This window comes from Leucopleurus acutus, assembly GCF_964270905.1.
Source record: "Leucopleurus acutus genome assembly, chromosome: 12".
NCBI classification, from domain to species: Eukaryota; Metazoa; Chordata; class Mammalia; order Artiodactyla; family Delphinidae; genus Leucopleurus; species Leucopleurus acutus.
Window position 1 is genome coordinate 34970849 of NC_139154.1, and position 25628 is coordinate 34996476.

At 43.7% G+C, this 25628-nt stretch overlaps 1 protein-coding gene across 1 annotated transcript; it reads right to left on the reverse strand.

Moving 5' to 3' along the window:
* PDIA6 (protein disulfide isomerase family A member 6) lies at positions 1-22939 on the reverse strand. The gene is made up of 13 exons (XM_082851627.1): positions 22843-22939; positions 17333-17474; positions 14007-14064; positions 13429-13555; positions 10211-10317; positions 8354-8484; positions 7842-7956; positions 7170-7310; positions 6311-6395; positions 6116-6188; positions 4832-4990; positions 1073-1169; positions 1-467 (listed from the first exon to the last, which is right to left on the reverse strand). The coding sequence occupies exons 1-13, from the start codon at positions 22859-22861 to the stop codon at positions 399-401; spliced, it is 1323 nt and encodes a 440-aa protein (XP_082707753.1). The 5' UTR covers positions 22862-22939; the 3' UTR covers positions 1-398.
* Between the last annotated feature and the right edge of the window lie 2689 nt (positions 22940-25628).

The following is a 25628-nucleotide window of genomic DNA, read 5'->3' on the forward strand; positions in this document are numbered from 1 at the left end:
TTGGCATTGTCCAAAATAGTTTTATTCTTTAATGGAAAAAAGCCATTAATATTCAAAGGAAAGGATCACATTAAAAAACCTGGTATATAAGAAACAGCCTCCAAGAACATTCAAGCAGCAGTCAGAGGGAGGGAAAAACGCTTAAACAGCCCATCAGTTTTCTTCAAAATATTATTTGACAGAATACAACCCAATTCACCGGCTGTGACAATTCACAGAATTTTTCACTGTTTTCTTGAGACGCAGAAGTTCACTGTTGCAGTGTTTTCAAATGACCAATCAGTGTTTCTTCTTGGTTAAAAAGGCCACTGGTAGATCCATCTGATTGGAAAGAATGTTCCTTCACTGGTGGAAAATCTGCTCCCAAGAAAAGAAAACTCCAGTCTGTATGGCACCTCTCATAACTCATCTTTCTCCAGGTCGTCGAGCTCCACGTCACTCAGGTCAATGTCGTCCTCCACAGGAAGCTGTAAAACGGAAAGCCACCATCAGGCCCTGCAGGGGTCTACACGGAACCACAGACAGGGTGACCCTGGAAGTCTGGCAACTCAGTTTACAGAGCACTAAACTTCCAGAGGGGCTCTGGTCACAAGTTTCTCCCCAGTCCAGCTCCTGCTTTTAAGTTTGCCTATTATTATATAGATAGAAACTAACAGCTATTTAACTGGTCCTTTGGAGGGGGGTGGGCAGAAGTGTACCGGAATAAATGCTAATTTCAAAGCTACAATTTTGTACTTCTCTCAAAGTTAATGAATTCTAGCTTAAATGTTCACTACAGGTAACAGTCAGGAAAGCAACCTCGCTGCAACTGATCTCGGTGTCTCTGTCGCGAATATCCTATGCCACGTAGCACCGTGTAATACGGAGGATGGGATGAAGGGTCTTGCGACAAAGAACACCCCGAAAGGCCCGTGAGGGTGATTCTTCAGGTTATGCTCACGGCAAGGCTTAGGTGTGATGCAAAGGTCTGGTTTACAAGTAGCAAAGATGCACAGGGATCGGGAAAGTAAGGGGCTGGACCAAAGCCCCGACAGCGAGCCCTGCTCACACACAGCTCGGCCCCGGGACTCACCTCGCCGTCCTTGCCGTCCCAGGGCTCTCTGGTGCTGATGGCAGGGAAGACCCCACCTCCCACGGGTGCTGTAGATCCTCGCCCAAAAGACAGCTCCCTTAGGGGAAAATGAGCAGAGCACGGTGTTAACGACGGACTGCTGGTGCGGACGAAGAAACAACTCTTCAAAAATAACGATTTCCCTACTCCCCGCTATGTTTGCATAGAGGCATTTCTCACCTCTCTCCCCGGAAAAGCACTTCATGAACAGTATTCTCTTTTCAATCAGGGACAACAATGTAACCAGATGACAATATAATGACATTCCTGACTAAGGCCTTGGCAGTAGGTAAAGCCAGGTACTACCAATAATTAAAACAAAATAGCAAACATATCTTGCTAAAATACAACTTAAGTGTGTAAAAACGATCGAAGTTGACCCAGAACATGGTCTAGACCAACACTAACACTTGATTAACAAAATTCCACACTAACTTTAGAAAGGCTTTTTGAAAGATGGTACCTTAAAACTGAAATCCTTTTCTCAGATTTCTAACAGGAAGCAGAACCCGCAGGCACCACAGGCCCCCTCAATGATCTATAGGTGATGGTGGCAATTTTCACACATGTCAAGCTTTCAGACAGAAGAGTTGTACCACGAAACAGTGTGTTAGGTTTTGACTTTGGCAGGTATTGATAAACATTTCCCTGGAGGGATGTAGAGGCGATCACCAGACGGTGAGCAAGGCTGCTTTATAAAAGGCGCCTCCAGATATCCTCGGTGAAGGGTGCTTAGAATTAGGAGTTCGGGATTAACATTTACACACCACTATATATAAAACAGATAAACAACAAGGTCCTACTGTAGAGCACAGGGAACTATACGCAATACCTTGTAATAACCTATAATGGAAAAAAGAAATGGAAAAATACATATATAGATAAATATATGCATAACTGAATCACTTCGCTGTACACTTGAAACACATTTGTAAATTAATTATACTTCGATTAAAAAAAAGAATATGGGTAAAAGAAAAACAAACAGGATGTCAAGTTTCCTGTATGTGTCGGACAATAGTTACTGTGCACGGTAGGAAAACTGGGTAATTTTACCCATCGCTTCCGGCTACTTCGCACACTTGACAATGTGTGTCAGCGGTTCTGGAATTGAGGGCAATTTTTGCCCCCAGCAGACATTCGGCAAATGTCTGAAGACATTTCTGATTGTCACAACTCAAAAATCACTGAGCGAGAGAGAGAGAGAGAGAGAGAGAGAGAGAGAGAGTGTGTGTGTGTGTGTGTGTGCGCGCGCCCGCATGTGTGTGTGTGTGTGTACGCTGCTGGCATCCGGGGGTAGAGGCCAGGGATGCTACTGAACATCCTATAATGCACAAGACAAACAACTACCCGGCCCAGAATGTTGAGAGTGTCCACGTTGAGCAACCTGCATGTACACATGCCAGTTACATTCAGAAGACAGGATTATAAATATGTAAAAAGCCCACTTTACCACCATTCCATGAACTGCGCTGTATGCGTAGGACAGAGGCATTCAGCGCAATAAGTCAGACCTGTGTCACACGCAGGCTACTACGTCCGCCAGAATGGCTCAATTTACTAGGGAAAGGCACAGGACAATCCAGGCTCTGGTTTATGTGGGAAACACAAACCCGTGTATATTATAAAAAGTCAGCAGTTCTGCTTCTTACTAGTTCTGTGTCCTTAATCAGGTTATTTATTATCTCCAGACATCAGCCTCTAGCTTCCTACTTAATAATGTCAGCGGCAAAAGCAAACAGACTAGAGGAAAGATGTCAAACCTTCAAAAAGGAACAGAACCTTGAGGGCAGAGAGTTCAATCATCATTTAAAAAATAACAAAAAAGGTTTTTTAATTGCTCAATTACGCACTTGCCCTCTGGCTCCATCTTCCTTTTAGGCTAAATGCTAACAGATCTCTCTTCTAACTAAGAAAGCCTGGAGAAGCATGGCCACCGCCTTCAAACTGAACGGCCACGAACGCATATACCGGCTTGGCCCGAAAGTTCGCTTGACATCTTACGGAAAAACGTGAACGAACTTTCTGGCCAAGCCAATATATGACTCAAGCCCCTTTTCACTTCTGGGGGCGTAAAGCACAATTATATACTTGCCTTTTCTGGCTGCTACTCCAATAGAACACAACATGACTTTTTTTTTTGGCCACACCATGCAGCTTACAGGATCTCAGTTCCCCAACCAGGGACTGAACCCAGGCCATGGCAGTGAAAGCCCGGAATCTTAACCACTAGGCCACCAGGGAACTCCCATAACATGACATTCTTAAGGAAAGATGCAGAAACCACTAATGTCACCTTGGGTTGACCACAGTGTTCAATTGCTGCCCCTACATTTATCAATTGTTAGTTTAGCTTCACTGTTACCATTAACTTCTATGGGCTGTTTGACGACCTGCGCACACGCACTGATGGTTTTTGTCCTTGGTTTTCCAATAGCCACGCAGAACGTGGCAGGTGTGTGGTTTTTCAAGTACGTACGCTGGTGCCTCTCGCCACCAAGCAGATGTATCCGCCAGCTCTCTGCCAGGCCCCACCCCGGCCAGCTGGAAGCAGTCTCCTCACTAGTGACATGCTCCGTACAAGTTCAGTCTCCTTAGAAAAGAAGACTCACATGTGGCTAGAAACAAGCATACTGCCACGTTTTGTTTCCTTCCTATTCATTGCCGCAGACTTTTCTCCACTGGTAATCTGAGGTTTTCTGTTAACTCCAAGACACAAAGTTTGAGAACCAGTGACCTGTATGATCTCAAACAAAAGTAACTGTCTCAAGTTTACAACATGCTATTGTTCCTGGAAGCATTTACCTCCTCTGTACTTTACTGAGTCCAGAGGCTTAGTCTCAAGGTTACTTACTACTCTCCTACACTCAGAGCTCTAAGGTTTTCTAGATTGGAATTCGCTGTTGAAAAAGGATGAAGCACACTTATGAGTAGTCTTCCTGCCAATGTCCCTGAGGGTAGGGATGCCTTTCCTAACTGAAACTGTTCCAGAGACAAGAAGTCAATCGTTCATTCATAAATATTTACAAGAGCTTATTTCCAGCCAGGCTCTACAGTGGTGACTAGGGGTAAAGTTTTGTGTAAAAGATTCAAACTTTGTGGAACTCACAGTTAATAGGGAAGAGGCATTAATCAAATCACCACAAATCTAAGAAAAAGTATGGGTCAACATTCTGTATTTGCCTAAATGAAGACTAAGTCAGTTTTAGGATGAGTTGAACAACAGGGCAGCTTAGCGAGCTCTGTAAATTGGTTTTGAGTTTGAGAACCTAACATATTGTTTGCACGTTTTGGAGTCACTTCAGTTAGTGCACTCATTTTCAAATAACTACATTCTAAATCCAATGCCCAGGGGTGGAAACTCTATCACCTGAAGTCAGGGGTACAAAGCAGCCTAGGGCGGGAGTGGGTGAGACGGGACTGCCTGTAGCCCATATGAGACCTTTATGAGAATGAGGACAAGCCCAATGCCAAGTGCACAGAATGGCAAGGTGGCCCTAGAGGAGGAATGTGCTAGTATCACTCACTAAGTAGAAGACTTCCACCGCACAGGAAGACGACTCCAAAGCTCTAATTTATAAACGTTAATTCTCTGAAATGTGAAATACAAAACTATTCCATTTATTGCCTAGTCTATATAAATCTAGTTTGGAACCAATTACCACAATAGAACCAAACAAAGAGACAAAACAAAAACACCTCAAAGAAGCAAGGACTTACCTGAGAAACTCATTAATGCCTTGCTCACTGAACGATCCCTTCAGAAGAGCAAATTTCATCTTGCGTGCGTTAATAGCCGCCATGGCGGGGTACCCAAACCCTCCGATCCCCAGCGCATTCTCAAGCTCAGGCTGGGCTCCGGCTTCCGTCCACAGCCACCTAGAATAGCAGGTTGGTTTTAGGGCAAAGATCCCCTTTGAGTTAGTCAGAACCTGACTAACAATTAAAGAACAAAAGATTACACATCTTTTGAATGAAATAGGTGAAAAAATAAATGAAAAATTCAAGATTAGTTTTTAAAATAATGTGTTCTAGATGTGCTCTGAAGTAACTACAGTTCCTCTCCTATGTTCCCTAGACCCTAACCCCGGAAGTCCCCCAAACGGACTGGTCTATCTCTAGGACTCTTTTTCCCCTCAGTCCCCAAAATACTGTCCAACAAACCTGATGAATTTTCTCTGTTACCTGAAATCCTACCAACATCATTTGGGTTATTAAGCACATTCTTCAGCAGTGTAACAACTTCTTTTTAAAAGTTAAGGATATGCCATTATTTAATACATACAAAAATGCTCAACCACATCTCTGCCCTTGGGGCTTCCTGGGCTGTCCGGTCCCTGGTCGGGGTAACATCCCGCATGCCCCGCAGAGAGGCCACAAGAAAAAAAAGGAGAAAACGCTAAAAAAAAAACCTCTTCCCTCCACTCATACAAGGGAGAAGAATAAGGAACTTGGGCACGCAGCCTTCTGCACGCACACAGTAAACACCCGCTGGACTAACGGAGGCGGTGTGAGGCCACTGTGAGAGGGACAGCAGGGACACGTGGTGCCTGGGACAGCAGCGGATAAGGACGACATGGAGCAAAAAGATTATTAATACAATGGAAACAGAGAGAAGCTTTGTTTTAAACATTTGCCTGCGTCCGGCCCTCACTCAGAAGAGGGTACACACCTCTGCTTCTGCTTTCTTTATCTAGCCTTCAAGGCTCTGCTAGAATTGAACTCTGGCACTAACGGCGTTTTTCCCTGCTAGCCTAGAACCAACCGCCATCAGAACACGGTTCCTCTAAGAACAAGTGTGCTGGGGTACAAATAAGTGTGTTATAAATAAGAGTCCTGCATGACTTCATTTCCTCCTAGGTGGTCAGTGTTTTTATATCCTAAATAGAAAAACATGCCAAAGTGAGACCAGGAACAGAGCCTACAGAAAACACAGAGGGAGCCACTTTCGCGCAGCGCTGCACTCTTCCACCCGGACGACACTGAGACAGTTCGATAACTTACCCCCATATTTTCTTTTTGTATTTGTCTGCCAACTTCAGAAGAACTTCCAAGTAAGAATTTCTGCCTGCAGCTCCTGATGTAAATGGACAAAAAAATTTTAAGGTAAAAATAAAGGAATGGGTAAAATTAATCTGTCAATTAAGCGTTCTCAGAGCGAGGAACACAGCACAACGAATGGAAAGCGGCGCGCCATACCTGTGTCTAGAATATGCGGCAGCACAGCCACGACGCAGAGCTGGTACTCCTCGCACGCCTTCCTGGCGATGTCCTCGCTGAGGATCTGCGGGGCGCAGAAGACAGGGTGTTGGAAGGCCACGTGACACAAAGCCCAGAGGTAAGCTGGCGTGAGCACCGTCACTCTCGTTAAGCGCAAAGCAACTCAAGAGCTAGGTAAGCCTCTTCCCAAGTAACACTTCTGTGTGCGTTACAGAAACACCACGAGACGTTCTGTGAAGACTTCTGCTTTTATCCCTCAGCCATCTATCCGCGGTGGTGCTGAGGCATTTGTATACACACACGGTCAGAATACCTGCGCGTAGCCTGGCTACGACATTTAGTCGTTTGGACAGATAAAAAAGACACATTTACACGTATCATACATTTACATGAACTTGAGGCTCTCTGTGCCTGTGTCCCCATATTTAAAATGGAGATTAAAAACAGTATCTACCTCTAAGTGTTCAGAGGAGAATTAAATGAGAAAAGTCCACACAGACGCACCAGAACCGTGCTTGTCACATGGTCAGGTGCTCAATGAACGTTAGCTATTGTTTTGAGAGCGATACATGAAAGAATGGATTCGTTGTATCTGTAAGACGCTAAGGTACACTTCTGCTCACAGTGCGATTATTTTGGCACTAAAACTTATGAAGGGCAGCCATTTTCAGACAAGTCTTCCCCATCTGAAAGTACAAAAACACTCTAAAGAGAGAATTTTAAAAGAGAAGAGAAAGAGCTTATTGGAAAATACAGCAAGCTATTACTGCTTTAATATCCTCTATCATCAGCCCGGAAAAGCTTCCCTTACTACAAGTGATTGAAGAGGTTTAATTACCTCAAGGAGCTCAGGAGGTGGAGCGTTATCAGAAAACAAATCAAGGGCCCGGGAAACGATGTCGGATCTCGTCCGCCCCCCATCATAATCCACAGGAGACTCGCCTTTCTGAAATATCTTGATTGTAGGAAATCCCCTAATCTATTAAAAAATATCAGAGTACAAATCAAATTACCATTTCATAAGAAATAAGATCTTTATGGTTTCTAAAACTACCTTATAGGTAATTTAATGTAACAAAAATATTCCCTAGCCTGCATCGATGTGTAAGGGACAGCACACAGAGGTCTCTTAATCAGGGGGTTTTAACAGTCTCACTGCCAGGCTTAGCCGAATCTTATTCAAACCCTGGATATATACTTAACACAGTCTATGTGCTCTAGAACAAATGAACCAACTTCAAAAGCTGTACGAATAACCTGCGAAAGCTCGGGCTCACATTAAACACATAGGCAGTGCGATACTGAAAACAAAACAAACAAAACTAAAAAGCCCCCAACAGTCTTGAGTGCCAGATTCACTTGTTACAACAGTAAAACGATTTAATTTCATCATTACAAAACGGCTAGCCTCCCCCCTCCCACGTCCTAGAGAGCCCAGGAGTACTAGATGGTGTAGCAGGTGAAAACACAGGGCACCTCACAAAGACATCAGCCTCGGAAGCACACGCACCTCGTATCGGCTGGCTAGAACCTGGTTAACGGTGGCGTCCACAGCTGCGAGCTTCACTTTTCCTTTCGTTTGCTCTTTTACCTCTGTAGCTGCCGCAGCCCATTCTGGCTCTAGACTGTAGAAAAATACCTGCGCTTTAAAAGTGTATTTTAACTGTAAGCACAAATACTTTAACTGGTGTGTGCATTTCTGCCCAATCCGGTTAAATCACACTTGGGAAACACTCTGTGTGTAGCTTTACGAAAGGCATGATGCCCCCTTCACATTCACTTCCTGGTCCTTCGTCCACCATGCCCCCCAAATCTGGATGCCGGCTCCCTGTTAATCACTGAAAATATGACAAGAGGAAACACTCGGCCCTAATGCCGATGTTTAACATTCATTCAGAGCCGGAGCTTTTGGGGAGGAGATCCTGGAGGTTACCTATGACCTGGTTCAGCTCTTTCAAAGTGAGCCACGTGGACAGACTAAAAGCACCTGACTTAAAAAAGCACCTGGTACAAAGCACTTACTTTTTGCAGTGTCCACACCAAGGAGCATAGAACTCAACCATCCAAACATCTTCACTGTCAAGAACACTCTTATCAAAGGTGTCGTCCGTCAGCTCAATCACGTCCTTCTTACTTGAACTGTCACTTCTACCCTGTCATTTGTGACATTAAACCTTAAGTTACAACTTGGCCAAAATGAACACTAATCCTATTCTAAATATATGTATAACAATAATCATTTCTACAACTTAAAAGTTTTGAGTTCTTATTTCAACTGAAAACTATTTTACTCAGATTGGGGACATTCCTTAATATTATTCTTTTTACTTGGCAAATAGTATTTACTTTCAAACAATTAGCAGTACACTCGGTGTAATATGGAACGTGTATCTGAACTCCACCCCCCCCCCCCCCCCCCCCCGCTATCTTCATTAAGAGAAACCTCAGCATGGCTCAAAGAACCACCTTAATAACACCATTCTAATGCAGAACAGCACTGGTTCATCCCAGGACATCCAGTTAGTACCTCTTCATAAAGTCCCTATCATTTAAGAAAGCTAAAAATAACGTTTAATCCTTTTATCTTTTCAAAGAGTTTTCTTCAGTACTAAACCCACAAAGCAGTCAGAATCGATACAGTGCTTTCCGCTGCCTGGGCCAAAAGCCATGGGGTAGGAAAGACAACTGTGCTCACTGAATGTCTAAGTCTGAAATAAAAGGCAAAGTCATGCAATCTCTGGTAAGCTCTGAGTCTGTCTACAGAAGCTGGTCTCACTGGCCTCCTAGAGGAGGAAGGGCTGTGTGTACACTCGCAGGCAGACCTTGGAGATACTGCGGGTCCGGTTCCAGGCCACTGCAATAAAGTGCGCATCGCAATAAAGCAACTCGCATGAGCGCTTCGGTTCCCTGGCGCACATAAAGGTTATGTTTACACTATGCTGTAGTCTAGTAAGTGTGCACTAGCATTATATCTAAAAGACAATGACCATACAGTAATTAGAAAATACTTCAGTGCTGAAAAATGCTAACCCTTATCTGAGCCTTCAGCAAATCATAATCTTTTTGTAATAGTAACACCAAAGATCACCGATCAAGATCACCATAAATATAATGAAAAACTCTGAAACATTGCAAGAATCTCCAAAATGCGACACAGTGAGCAAATGCTGCTGCAAAAATGGCACCAAGAGGCTTGCTCGACACAAGGCCGCCACGGACCTTCACTCTGTAAAAAGTGCAACACAACGAGGTGTGCCTGTGTGTACCAGGAAGAATTCAATGCCTTTTCGCAAGAACATAACTACGCCACATTTCACACACGGGAATCTGTAATACCAATCCAGAGAACAGGAATCTTCTTCCCTGTCCATTTATGTAAAGATGCCCAGGGATTTCAGCCCGACTGCCACAGACACAGGCCAGGAGGTCATCCAAATTTCATCCACGTTTGCCCAAAGCTGACCTGGAGGAGAGCTGGTCTCCCTCTCTCCACTTTGGAACTACAAACGCCATGGAAGCCAGATTCCCACTCCCACGGCCTGGGGCTCTTTCTCCCACTGTAGGCCAAACTCTTGTACTTCGGCCCTGGGCCAAGGAAGCCATCTTGGGCCAAGGAAGCCATCTCGGGCCGGGCCGTGGTTCCCGGCCTGCGGCTGTGGCGGATGCCCTAGGACTGGCTATGGCGACAGTGATTCTGAGGGGCCACACGAGTAGGCTGGGTGTCTGACTCCCTTTTGGAGGGAGTCAACCTCCTATTACTTTTTAACCGAAAGTCCACCAATTTAAAATATTTTAAGAAGTAATTATCTTCTACGCGGAGTTTACAGTCAGGCTTAAAGATCATGCCACATTAAAAACTGACATTACACACAGCCTTACTTGCTTTCCAGAACTATATCCACCACTCCTGCCTCCAAGGCGGCCCTTTACGAGCTGGCGCAGAGCACCGAGAGCAGCGTCTACGATGGCTTCACCAGTTCTGCCACCTACGGGAAGACAACGGGCCATCAGGTGAGCGGGGGCGGGCGGGCTGGGAGCCTACATCGGATGCTACCTGAAGACTTGAACCTTTACATACCTGTCAGCTTCATCTGATGTTCAAACAGACCTAACACCACGTGTATCTTTAAGACAGCCAGTTTCTTCCAGAATGTATTTCCTGCTAGACTTTACGCTGGGAAAAACTAAATCCTCTTCTTCAGTGTTAGGTTATTAGTGTGAACGAGGACATTCTGTTCACCCATAAATACCATCTACTATTGAGAACAGTTCACAAATGATTACTGAATGTATAACATGTACACAGATGAAAAAAAAGGTTATCTAGTTAAGAGAGCAGGGGAAATTTCTAAACACAAAGTACCAAATGAGGCAAATGGAAAAACTATTTCTATGAGATAATAAGAGGTAGGATACGAGGGGTCCGAAGCTAAGAAACTGGAAAGCAATCCACTGTTTTCTACCTTGCTTAAAACACTTATTTTGGGCTTTTAGGTTCTGTAGCTGAACTTACTCCTAATATAGGAAGTAACAAGCCCTGTATTAAAGATAGTGACAATAGCCTTTGGAAGTTTACCAAAAACTATGTGCTCAAGAAGTTAGGGGACTATTAACTGACTCAGAAGAATATGGATAATATATGCCTTGAGACTATCTTCAGAGTTTAAAGGCAAAACTAACAAAATCTTTTTAGAAAGTTTCTTCTTTCTTCTCCTTTCTTAAAAATAGAGTTTTCTAATCAAACTGCCCAGGAAGAGATTAAAAACTTCTGAGAACGCTTCAGACTTGACATTAGAAAGAAAATACACAACAGCAGCATTCGGAGTGTGTTCAGATCATCCTGCACTACATCCTGGCTGAGATTACCAAGTATGTCACTTCCTGAGACAGAAAGGCAAGACCTCAACATAAAAACAGCCTTCTGCTCCTTATCTACTGCAGACACCTCCACCTTCTGAACCAGTGCCCCTTCCAGCACCAATCTCCACCTGGAAATATACCAAATCAAGAAAAACACTAGGGGGACTTCCCTGGTGGCACAGTGGTTAAGAATCCACCTGCCAATGCAGGGGACACGGGTTTGATCTCTGGTCCAGGAAGATCCCACATGCCATGGAGCAACTAAGCCCATGCGCCGCAACTACTGAGCCTGTGCTCTAAAGTCCACGAGCCACAACTACTGAGCCCATGTGGCACAACTACTGAAGCCCGCATGCCTAGAGTCCGTGCTCCGTAACAAGAGAAGCCACCGCAATGAGAAGCCTGTGCACCGCAACAAAGAGTAGCCCCCGCTCGCTGCAACTAGAGAAAGCCTGCACACAGGAACGAAGACCCAACGCAGCCAAATAAATAATTTTTTTTAAAGTGAAAATATAAAAAAAAAAAAAGAAAGAAAAAAAAAAGAAATACACTAGGGAAAAAGACAGAGAGGGTTTTCTCACTCTAGACCAAGGGTGAGCAAACTGTTCCTGCAAAAGACCAAACAGTAATTATTTTCATCTTTGCAGGCCATACTGCTGCAGCTACTCAATTCTGCTGTTTTAGTGTGAAAGTAGGCATAGACCATATGAATGAACAAGCGTGACTGTGTTTTGAAAAACTTCATTTACAAAAACAAGCAGCAGGACAAACGCTAACCCCTGCTCTAAACATTCCATTTTTACAAGTTAGCAAAATGAACAAATTATATTCCAAAGCAGAAAAGCAGGTGGTTAGTCAGAAAAATGAAACTGATCATTTTATGGAACTTTAGAGCTGGGGAGTCTAGGAGAAATGATGTGTCTAAGGCCTCATCCCCAAGTATTTTGACCCCCATCTTGGTGAGGTACCAACCACACCGACATTTACCAAGTTACATGCTTTACATGTACTATTTCAGTGAAACTTCCAGTAGCCTAAAACAGGTTTTCACATCCCCATTTTACAAACAAGAAGCAGATCCAGAGAGATAAGGTATTCTGTTTAGCCAGCAGTTAAACCCAGGCCAGGCTGTCTTCAAAGCTCACGCTATGGTTTCTCTGCTCCCTTCACATTCCCTTTTCTGAGAATGTTTTCTCAATCTGCTGGATACAATGCAGGACACCAAGTACAGATAAGACAACAGTCACTTTGTTTTTATCGTGATGCCGATTCTCCCCGCCTCCAACCCTGAAAACTTGTTCCTCTCACATAAAGCAAAACCTAAGATTTTAGACTCTAAGTTTAGTCACTTACATGCCCCTTGTAACAAAATCTTTTTTAAAAAAAGATCAAATGAGCCATAATTTAAACTTTAAATACATTACGCCCAATACTTTAATTGGACCCTGGGTATGGCTCAACTTAGCAATTCTGTCTTAAATATGATGCTTTGTGACATCTTAAATAACAGGCGATTCTGTAAAAGAACAGGGAATCTGAGCCAAGATCTTCTGCCCACTTGCCTCAGTGACTCACAGCAGATACAACTGACCACTGTCTATAAAATGAAGAACTTGTGGGACTTCTTTATTATCAATAGTTTAAAAGACTAAATAATAGCTTTAATATTCAGATACTATACATGTTTACAAGGCATAAAGATTCATGGGCAAAATACTCCATAGTAATAGCAATAGTTTAAACTGACTTCCAAATTACAGGACTCTTCTTTTTCCACGCTGATATGCTAGACCCGCCCCACAGTGAAGGGACGAGCAATCAGAGCAAGAAAACACTTGCAGATCTTTTCAAATATTAAGTAATTACAGAAACTTATTAAATATTAACTAACTATAAAATATTCAGTAACTAGTATTTTTTAAAAGCTGTAATGAAAAAGAGGGAAGCACGAAACATCATTACTCTCCCATTGCTAAGCCCGTGGGCCTAACCTAGTATAAACAGTAATAAAAAAACTTTTACCTGTTTGACACATATTAAGTCTTTAGAGCAACCCAGAAGAGGTAGGAATTACTCTATACCATTTGACAGATAAGGAAATTCAGGCACGAAGAGGGTGAGAGACTTGCAGGTAGCAGGGCCAACAGGTTTTAGAGTCCCAGGTTCCCTATTTTCTACCTACCTGCTCAAATTAAAATTCCAACCAATGGAATGAAGTAATTAGGAAAAGTCCTTACCCTGATAATCTTCTGGTTGGTTTTTATTAGATCCGAAAATCTTAATGGTAGGAAATCCCTGAACGCCATATTGACCTCCCAGGGACTGATGTTTATCTGCGTCAACTGCACCAACTTTTACAACATCCTGTGGAAACATAAAAGAAATATCTATTTTTCTTTCAACCAGAGCAGATTCCACAAGAACCCATCATCTGATGATGTAGACTCAGAGACGAGATAGTAAAGGGCCAGGTTCCATTTGCCAACAGAATCAATGAGAACTTTAGCCTGGGAAACCATTCCTAAATGGAAAGCTGGGCAACATGCAAGTCAGCCTGTGAGGAAACTGTGCGGCTCCCAGAATTAGCACGGCTAAGCATAATTATGCCATTTAACTGGGCAACAGAATTAACAAAAGTAGACAAGATAAAAATTAGAATGTACAGTATCCCTTTGCTCCCTACATAATTTTGGCACCAGAACAAGAGTATTGGGCTTCAATATGCAAATTAACTTCCTATTGTACATTAAGTCCATTTGCTTAATTAAACTTATTTTAACATACACAGGTGAATGTGGACATCTCAGAAACTCACTTTTAATGCAGTTGCTACTTTCTTCCATTCTGGTGTTAACCTTTGGCAGTGGCCACACCTTTCAGGGGATGAAAACACAAAGAAGGCAACAGTTAAGTCCTTGATTCCCAATTCAAGAAACGTTCACCAACAGTCTACTGAGTGACATGCACTGAGGGTGGGGACCTGCAGGGAGAAGAGCACTAAAAAAACATGATCGGTGACCTGAAGGAACTCACTGTCCTGATTTTACTATGATCCTCTTTCATATCATAATAAAAAAGCTTCCAAATTACTGCTGAGTTAAAGTGTACTTAAAGAGTTTAACCAAACACTATCATTCATAACTCTCTCCCTGAGTGGAAACGTTAGTGTTTATCTGGTCAAATGTGCCTCACGTGCGGTCCCAGTTGTATGGCTTAGCAAAGTGCAGGTTCTTGGGCCCCAAGAAACCAGAGTTCCTAGAGAAGGGGTTCAGGAACCTGTATTTTAATTAAGTTCTACTAGTGACTCTTAAATCTATTAAGGTTTGATAGTCCCTGATCTAGTCCAAACTTTTCATTTTATAGATGAGGCAACTGTTTTAGACTCTAGATCTCCAGTGCCTAAATCTCAACGTTCTTTGGCTCCCACAAGCAGCTTGTACAGGTAAAAACGCACATGTAGTCCCAATTTAGTATGGCTAACAAGTGAAAAGCACTTGATACCACAAGGTGGTGATAAAAGAACACGAATGAGTGACAGTCACATGAACACAAGGAGAAATAATCTTAATCTTTTAGGTACCAGTACTTGCAAAGAATTATCGTGAAATATAACACACACAGAAAACTGCTTTTAAACATTATATATACAGAAATCTGTTATGTTTAAATCAGTCATCGAGGTTACAGGTAGCTGTATTATCTTCATCATTGTATAATACCCATTGTATGAAGACAGCATAGCTAGTTTACCTATATAGGTGACTTTTTCCTTTTTTAAACAAAGTATATTTTCTTCTAGTTAAGTCTCTAAGGAGCTAATGAGCCAATGCCACGTGCCAGCACCACGGTGAGCACTCTTCATACAGGATTTCATTAAATCAGCACAACCACCCTGCAAGCAGGCTTTGTCATTTTCATTTTACAGATGATGAAACAGAGCCTGAGAAGTTAAGAAACCCTCCCAATACCACCCAGTGACAAAGCTGCCTGACAGGTTTTCCTGGCTCCAGATCCCACATTCTTAATCACTATGTAACATCACCTTTCATAGGGGCTTAAGCTTAATCCAATATTTTATTTTATTTATTTATTTTTGGCTGCACTGGTCTTCATTGCTGTGCACGGGCTTTCTCTAGTTGCGGCGAGTGGGGGCTGCTCTTCGTTGTGGTGCACCGGCTTCTCACCGCGCAGCCTCTCTTGCTGCGGAGCACAGGCTCCAGGCGAGCAGGCTTCAGTAGCCATGGCGCACGGGCTTAGTTGCTCCACAGCATGTGGGATCTTCCCAGAACAGGGCTCGAACCCGTGTCACCTGTGTTGGCAAGTGGATTCTTAACCACTGCGCCACCAGGGAAGTCCAATCCAATATTTTAAAAGTCAGGATCTTTCAGCAAAACGTCCTGAAATGCTGATCCTACATACTACATATACAGTATGCTTTGCTATTTCGGTGAGCTACTTAGAAGTCCACAAGTCAAAATTTTACAGGACTTTGTGCCTCTTTAATTTCAATTTATTCTAATGAAATGGGGACTCAAATCGGAGATTGTCAGAGTATATACCCCCTTCAATTCCAATGTAAAGCAATGTAAAGACAGATCAAAATGCCACAAATATAAATATAGCAGCACACCCTGTAACTCAAGGGTTCTTCAACTGGGGTCTAAGAATCCCCAAAGGACTGGTGGATAAAAATTGAGGGGCTCTGTGAACTCTGATGGGAAAAGAAAAAATCCTCTATTTTCATTAACCTGTAATTGAAATTTAGGATTTCCTTCAGTTATAAACATTAACAACATATCATAGTTGGTTAGTACTTGTGACTGTCACAAATAAAAATCAGAGCTATTTTCTTATCACCACTATAGTTGTTGCAGGTATCTTTAAACATCATTTATGTTCATCACTGTTTCAGTATTATGGTAGCTAGCTGTTAGATGTTGGTATTTACGTTCCAGTAAATGAGTAGTACATAATCATATCAAGATTTATTTTGCTATTTTAATAATGTTATTCCAACATTTTAGGTTTCCTTTGTGATCCTGTAGCCTTTATTTTATACATGTGTATTTGTTGGTTTTTTGTTTTGTTTCCGTTAAAGGTTTTAACTACATAAACAATACTGCATTTTGACTGCACATTTGACTTGAATAACATGGGGGTTAGAAGTGCTGACCCTCTGCAGTGGAAAATCTGCATGTAACTTTACAGTCAGCCCTCCGTATCCATGGATTCAACTAACAGTGGATTGTGTAACACTGTAGTACAAATTTGTTGGAAAAAAAAAAAATCCACATGTAAGTGGACTTGGCGCAGTTCACACCTGTGCTGCTCAAGGGTCAGCTGTATGAAACTGGGCACTATTAATTTCAATGGTAATTACAAGTTTGCTCCCCTCCTCCCCCGCCCCAGAAACAGATGTAAGGCAAGAGAAGAGCTTTTAAATCAAACCAAATTTTCTAATTACATATTTTTGGAAGCAACCCTCTTCAAGAAACAAAATGGAGTCAACCACTGGTCCTTCCCTTTCCTTTGCCCGATATTCTCTCTGCATAAAATCAATTTCCCGGGCTTCCCTGGTGGCGCAGTGGTTGAGAGTCCGCCTGCCGATGCAGGGGACACAGGTTCGTGCCCCGGTCCGGGAAGATCCCACATGCCGCGGAGCGGCTGGGCCCGTGAGCCATGGCCGCTGAGCCTGCGCTCCGCAACGGGAGAGGCCACAACAGTGAGAGGCCCGCGAACCGCAAAAAAAAAAAAAAAAAAAAAAAAATCAATTTCCCTTCCATCTTCACCCCACTTACCTCATCATAAAGATGTATCTTCCTAAAATTATACGGGTTTTTTCCTTCCTTCTTTCTTGCAACTATTAGCTACTTCCACCATTTTTTTTTGTCATTGGCTCAATCTCTGCACCCTTTAACAGACTCAATCAACAGTTTCCCTCTCCTCTACGTCTTTTATTTATTTATATTTTGCCATTATGAGATCTATTCTTATTAGTATTACATGGATGTGTCCTCTACCTCTTAAACAATCAGTAAACTAGGTAAATGAGATGGCTGAATAAAATTACATTTTTATGTAGTATTTTTCTTAATTTTATCAAGTACCATAAATAACTGACAACTATTTTATAATACTTACCATGGAGCATAGAATTCTACAAGCCACAAACTATCACTCTGAATAACTTCTCGGTTGAAGTTTGACGGAGTTAATTCGATTACATCATCACTAGACGAATACAGACCATTAACTGCTATAAAGAGGGTACAGCTCATCAGACCTGGAGTAACAAAAAGCATACCATCAACATCAGGGTTCATGCTGACAGGAAATCTGGGCCACCAAAGTCCTTTTCAACTGACCAAGGCCCTTCACAGAGGACAGCCTGGGTCAGCTCTCTCCTAACCCCCTTCTCCCCAACTCCCACCCCCAGCCTGGCTGCTGCTGTAGCCCCTGGAATCTGAGTCCCCCCTGGTGCAGTGCTGAACAAGGGAACAGACAGCCCACACCCTCATCTCCTGAGCTGCCTTGGGACCAGATTTAAATACTCTTCTTAGTGCTTTTCCTACACTAACACCTTCATTCTGTACAACCACACTCTATGAGGCAGTACTATTATCACCGTTTTATGGGCAAGGGCACTGGAAAATGGGGAAGTTACATCTAGCTCTGTGACCTTGGATAATCCACATGGTATTTCTTGTGTTATTCAGTTGCAGTATTAGCACGCTATCTTTATTAAAGCTTATTGATGGGAAAAATAATTATTTGCCTCCCCTACTAGACTGTGACTCTCTTAGGGCAATGATTGTTTAAATATTTTTCTTTCTACTAACACTATCCATGGCACATCATCAGGCGCTCACAGTGTTGCAGGATGAGCTCCGAAAGAATGTTCATGTGAACAATGTTATAAAGGAAGGACAGAGAGTCTGTATCATTAATAGCATAGTTTAGCCACACTGTGGACCAAGTGTATTTTTGTTGCTACTCTGGGAACTTACATGCAGATTATAACAATTACATAGAAAAACAAGTTCTGAATATTTAAAAAACCCAAGTTTTCTGAATTGGTAATGTCAGAATTTTACCTCCTTTAAATTTGTCTGTGTATGTATACACAGACACACAACATAAATTATATATGTTATATATGAAATTTTATAAAATATATAATTTGCTTTCTAACTGCATTGTCTAATATCTCCAGAATAATGCTAAATAACAGAACGTTTTTTACTTCAATAGGTATATTTTGCCATTTGCTAGCTTTTGGGTTGAAACAGATAAACTTAATGATATTAAAGAAATTTCTATTACTTTCAACATCTATGAAGATGACCATATAATTTCCTTCTTTTAATCTCTTGATGCAAAGAATTATAAGAGACTCACCTGTCTTCTAAGAAAGCATGTGTGTATATGCCATCTTAGTCACACTTTCACATGCTTATTTTGTAAACAGAATTTGGAAGATTTCAAATGGAACTTTTTGAACAACCCAATGGTAAACTTCTTCTGGAATAAGTGTATACTGGTGTTACTTGTTCTACTGCTAAATCCTCCACCTTATACTTACAAGGCACTTTGAATTTTTAAATCACTTTCAAACGCATTGGATCCACTTGATTTTTCACAGCACTACTAAGGAGAACGTGGGAATCATCCCTATTTTGTAAATAAGGAAACAAGGGCAGATAGAGAGCAAGTGGCCCGTCTGTGGTCACACATATAACTGGGAGAGCAGCTCCCTGACTTCTACTTCCAAGCTCTACCCATTAAACCATGCTGTCTTTTTAGTGTTCAAGATAAAAATGTTCAGTATGCCATGGGCATGAATAACAATGACACTGTTTGAGAACACTGCATTTGAATGATAGACATGACTAGTACTGCAGGAACGTAACTGTGGACCTTCCTAAGGGTGATGTGAAGCACTAAAGGGTTACCATGCAGGGGGTAGGATCAGACTTGCTTTCTATAGAGTATTCTGGCTGCAGTGTGGACAGTGGATGGAGAATTATCAGGAGAGCGGTTTCACATAAACCAGGGGAAAGACGGAATGAGCAACAGTAACAAAGGCTACTGGGAGGTGAAGTAGGAACGACTGCAAACTGTCCACTGGATATAATGACAGAGAGGTCACTGGGGTCCCGGGCAGTTGAGGTACAGTAGTGAAAGTAAGCAGCAGTCAGGCTGCACGGGGCTGGAGAGAGCAGGAGGGGACAAGCTGTGAAAATCACACAATAACTCTTTAAACAAGTTTCTTAGAAAGAGCAGGAGACAGTAAGAAAATGGGGGATTGAAGGAAGCTTTCTTTTTAAAGATGGGAGTGAGCTGAGCACAAAGTGAAGAAATATGTGGAGGGAGAGGCTAAAGTACAGGGAATAATGTAACAAAATGCCTGAATTAGGAGGCTGGGAGGGAACCCAGAGTCAGAGACGGGGGTAGCTTGCAACCGAATGACCTCGTCTTCCATCTCAAGAGGTGGGAAAGGGTGTGGATGGAGGTCAAGCCAAACAAAGCGAGGCTCCCTTGCTAACTGCTGTGCAACATGGCAGCCGCTGGCCACACGTGGCTGCCCCAAACTGAGGTGTGCTGTAGGTGTAAACAGCACACCAAATCGCAAAGACTTGGTAGGGGAAAAAAGTAAATTATCTCATTAATATTTCTGATATTGATTTCCTCTTGAGGTGATATTTTAGATATACTGGATAAATAAATATATATTAAAATTAATCTCACCTACTTCTTTTTGTCTTTTTAAATGTGGCTACTAGAAAATTTAAAATTACATACAAACTTGGCACTATATTTCTATTGGATGGTGCTGCAGGAAAGATTACAGAGTTTGACATTTAATAAAGCAAGTAAATCAAGAACCTAAGCAGAGATAGTCCTAATTCTGAGTAAGCGTGAGAGGAAGACTGGTCTTAGGAAATCCTCTATGGAGATCTACTACGTTTAAAGACGTTTATCTTCTTTAAAAAAAAAAATCCGTAGGAATTATTAGTTTTTCAATATACTGAGCTCCTTGTGAAAGTTTCAAAAATGAGAAAAGCCAAAAAAAGAAAAACTATCAACAGTCCCACCAGAATGAACTGTTAATATTTTGGTGGGTACTCTTAACTAACATATCTATACTATACAGAGGCCTAAAAATTTATATAAATGTGATCTTACTACATACATTCCCTTCTGTAACCTTTTTTCACTCAAAATAAGTTACATTTTCTACATAAGTAATAATGGATTACCCATTACCCCCCATGTATCCATTTTTAATGGCTGTATCATGTTCCTAATCCACTACTGACATAATTTGATGGTCTCCATTTTTCTCTATTAACAGGCCAATGCTAAAAATTCTAATACTTCTTCCCGCCTCAAATAAATATGATTTCTTTAAGAGAAAATCTTACAAGGGGAATGGGGTATGGCTGACATTCTGATATATGTATCTGTCCAAGTACCCTCCAAAAACTGCCGTCTTAACTAAGAATAACACTTACACAGCACTGTGTACCAGTAGCTCATCTACTCTATGTGGTGTGTATCGTCACGCCCATTTTTAGCACAGGACATGGAGACCAGAAAAGGTAACTTGCCTAAGGCCACATAATTAGAAAGAGTACCTTGCTATGCAACCCCAAATTTTAACCAAAGGACTGGAGCCTACAGAAGTATAACCCCAGGAGGGGCATTCTATGGCCTGTGGCAGGAGAATTACCTTCTTTCCCTCCTCATGCCAATCAGGGACAGCAATAAACAATGAACTCTCCTCCTCATGCTGTGTCAAGCAGGCCGGAGTCATCAAAGGATGAACCATGACTGTTTACCTCAGGAATGGGCCTCCTTTCTGTACAAAGATGGTCATGCCTAATGACACTCAGCAGGACATGAACTTGAGCTTTTTTCCCCCCCTAGTAAGGGGGCTGGACTTTTCTTATCTATGAAGTGGCCTGGTTCTCACAGGAGCATTCCCTCCTCATAAATGGCTGTCAGTGGAAATGTCCTGATGAAGGTTCAAGACCTAAGTTCCTGAGAAGGCAGTAAGACCTAGTAGGGTTACAAGGAAATCAAACATGCTACTCAGAAAAGCATTAGAAGAGGTACAAATTCCAACAGCTGAAAAGCAGTCAGCAACTACGCCCACAAAACCCCTCAGCCCACTTAAGATGATAAAGTAGGTCAAGGCTGACCAATACCGTTCTGTTTCTAAAACTCACTGGCCATTCCACTCGCTGATAAGGAGCACCGACGGGAAACCGGAACACCCAAGGGTCTAGAATCTATGTGAGCAGATGAGTTTGCCATCTGTGGCCTCCCATGATTCCTCCAGGGTAGTAAAGGATGTCATAAATCCACGTCACTAACATCTCTGTCCCACACCTGCTAGCAAGAGTACATGGTCCCAAAGCACTCATCCAGAAACCGAGGGCGCCCCAAAAGGCTGACTATATTTATTATAATAATTAATTAACTGTAAGAATCCTACACTCTTCCACAGCCCTGTCTGAAGTCACTCGCAGGCAACTGAACAGAAACTAAGTTCTTTCCCCCTCATCTATTCTCTCTACGGTAATACAGCAAATATTTCTAATACGGCAAATATTTCGATCTTGTTTACTCTCTTTAGACATATAAATTCCTTAATCCTGAGATCAACCCTATGGAGTACTAGCCCAGAGTGGTTAAGTAACTAGCTCCCAGCCACACAGCTAGTAGATGCGGGGGTGACGGAGAGGTGGGACTCAAGCCCTGCTATCTGGATCCACAGTGTTCAGGTATCCACTGTCAGAGCACCTTGGCTGGGACCAAGGGGAGCCCAGGAAGGAACGGGATCCTCAACCACACTACTGTAGTCTCTAAAACTGACATTTACGTAAGTCCAGAAAGTCTGGGTTCAATTTGGTTGTTAGAAGTGCAACCACATTTAAAGTGCTCTTGCATCGTAAGACCCGCTTTAGGAAGGATTTATTTCAGGACCGGGTTTTGATAGTTCAGGTTTTTTACAAGTGGGAATTCCATAAAACAGGTGGTGAGGACAACTTTCAGTGTGAGAAGCCCGTGACTCTCCCGCACACACTCGAGGCCCAGAACAAGGTCCCCCTGCTAGGTGGCCCCCCCAGTACCCAACCTCGGCCAGGGATCAGCCATAGCCGGTCTCTGGGCTCAAAGGCAGCTCCCGGCCTTCGCTCACACCCGTCCGCCCAACGCCGCCCCTTCACCGGAGCCCGGCACCGGCCACTCGGCCCCACGCTCGGAGCTGTCCCAGGCTCCCTGGGTTCGAGCCCGGTCTCGGGGCTCCCGCCTCCGGCCGCGCTCGGGCACACGCTCCTCCCGGATGGGAGAAAGTCGCCCCCGGCAAGGGCGCCCTCATCTCCCCACGCGCCCCGCACTTCTGCCCGAGGGCCCGCGCAGGGGGCTCCGGCCAAGAGCAGCCCCAGTCCCCCGAGCTCCCCCACCGCCCCAGGGGCTTCCCCTACTGCGTCCTCCGCGTGGGCCGGGCCAGCGACCCTCCCCGCCAGCGCGGGCCCGGCCAAGGCCACGCAACCGCTCGCTCCCCCGTCCGCGGCCCGCCATGGGGGTTCCCGGTCTCCCAGGCTGCCCCTCCACCCGCCCCGGACGTAGAGGCCTGCGCCTACCAAGCACCAGGCGAGCCATGCCGAGGTCCGGGGCCACCGCGTAGTCCAGCCACCGCCTCGTCCAGCCACCGCCTCCCCTCCGCCGTGCCGCGCCCCCGCCGCCTCACGTCCAGTCCTCGGCCCGCGAGGCAAACGCGGGGCGGTGCAGCAGGGGAGGGCCGGAAGACGTCCCCAAGCCGTGGCCGCGGCTTATTGGTCCCGACAGACTTCTCTCATTTGCATAGCCAATGGGAGGCAGCCGGGTAGAGGTTACCGGTTTGGGTTTTGAGGGGGCGGGGCGAGCGACGGAAGGAGGGACTAGCTGGGGGCGGGGCAGGCCAGCCCCTCCATACCGCGTGTCCCTCACGTACGTACGGTGGCTCCTGGGCTCTCCGTCCTTTTCTCTCCAGGAGTACAGTACTTGGTTTACCTCTCTGATCCTTAGGATTCTCTCTTTTCCCACTTGTTTCCAACGAGACCGTTTCCAACCCTCATTCATCCCTTGTTCCCCCCCACCCCCGACCCTTATCCTCTTTGTCTCTAGGGAGGATAAGTTTCTTTGGGCCCTCAGTACATCTACGACCTTATCAAATGACATATTAGTTTTTCCTGTGCCCGAACGAGTATTCAGTCATAAAACACTTGCTAAACACATACTGTATATAACATAATTCAACAAGTATTTATTTTGTTGAATTACTTTAAAAGTTCCCACGACCAGGGCACAAGACTGCAAAGCTTTTCACAGACAGGCACTCAGTTCTCTGTAGAAACCCTGTGGGGCTTAAGCTTCAGAGCTCCTAACTTACAGGGTTTACTTCCTCACCCGAGAGGGGCCCTAGCAATGAGTTCACACGGTCATGTGTTTTGCAAAATATGCAAAAGTGAAATATTTTAAGCACAGCAGGCTAAGACTTCAATATCTTTCCACTGTGATTTCCTCTCTGACATTTAGAGCGGACTCGAGCATTTTCTTTTTGTATTACTAATGGTTTATTTCTCTGTAGTGCTTAATGCATAAAACAGCTCTGATTCTGGCCAAAGCATTTATGGGGTCTGGGAGTAGTGGAGACTGGTAGGGCTTCCTGGAGGAAGTGGCACTAGAGCTGAGTCTGGAAGGAGGAGAAAGTCATTCAAGGCACAGAGAGCAAAGGGAGCAAAGGGAGTGAAGAGGGCACAGTGGGGTGAACTGGCACCATGAAAAGGAAGCTGGCAACAAAAGCCAGATACAGGGGTGGTGCTGGGGGCTGTGTGACATGGTGAGACATTAAGATCATATATAGACTGAGCAATGTAGATGCCTGAGTTTTGTTTTTTTAATAAATTATTTATTTAGGCTGCATTGGGTCTTCATCGCTGCACGCGGGCTTCTCATTGCAGTGGCTTCTCTTGTTGCGGAGCACGGGCTCTAGGTGCGCAGGCTTCAGTAGTTGTGGCACATGGGCTCAGTAGTTGTGGCTCGCGAGCTCTAGAGCACAGGCATAGTAGTTGTGGTGCACGGGCTTAGTTGCTCCGCGGCATGTGGGATCTTCCCGAACCAGGGCTCGAACCCATGTCCCCTGCATTGGCAGGCAGATTCTTAACCACTGCACCACCAGGGAAGCCCAATTCCTGATTTTTGATTCTGTAAGATGTCTTTGGGTTTATTGATGCTACTATAAAATCTAGGCTTTGGTGTGTTGGGGTAAATTTTAGGGAAAACCTTAAAATCTCAGTGGCTTTTACCATAATGGTTTGTTTCTTGCTTTCATTAGGGAGCAGATTTCCATCTGGGTCCTCCCATCTTACAAAGAAACTGTCTTCTAAAAATGCACTTTCAGGGCTTCCCTGCTGGCGCAGTGTTGAGAGTCCGCCTGCCGATGCAGGGGACACGGGTTCGTGCCCCCGTCCGGGAGGATCCCACATGCCGCGGAGTGGCTGGGCCCGTGAGCCATGGCCGCTGAGCCTGTGCATCCGGAGCCTGCCCGCATACCGCAAAAAAATAAAAAAATAAAAATAAAAATGCACTTTCAACATGGAAAATATTGCTCCCAAGGGGGCACAATTGGTTCTTGGGGCAGAAGGATGAGAAAATCTTAGATATTACAAGGGCCACAGTACATAAACAGATAAACAGTATATCTATGTGTTTCAAACTTCATAGGAGAGAAGAAATTAGGAGAAGAGACATCTAAAAGTCTCCACAGGGGGGTGATAATGCAAAACAAAGTGGAGAAACACTGTTCTAGAACAGGGCTGCCCAACAGAAATATAATGTGAGCCACGACCACACACAGAATTTAAAAAATTTCTAGTAACCACATTGAAAAAGTAAAAACAAAGAGATTAATTTTAATAATATAATTTAACCCCAAATATCCCAAACATTATCATTTCAACATGTAATCATACAAAAATGATTAATGAGCTATTTACATTCTTTTTTTCATACTAAGTCTTTGAAACTCAGTGTATATTTTACGCTTACACCACATCTAATGTTAGATGGGCCATATTTCAAGTGATTGACAGCCACATGCAACTATTGGACAGCACAGTTCTAGAACCTCCTTGGAGTCCTTGATTGGCTCCTCTGCATCCAACTGACCAAAGAGCAAAGAGAGAACGAGGAGGATTGCACAGGTACTTTTGGCCAGGCCTGGTAGCATCCTTCCACTCACATTCCATTGGCTGGAAGCCAGCCATGTGACCCCAATGTAGCTACAAAGGAGTCTGGGAAATAGTCTTCTGTGTCCAAGAAGAGAAGGTGGATTGGTTAGGATCAAGACAATCTCCGTGGTAGTCTACCCTCTGACCTCCGTGTATCC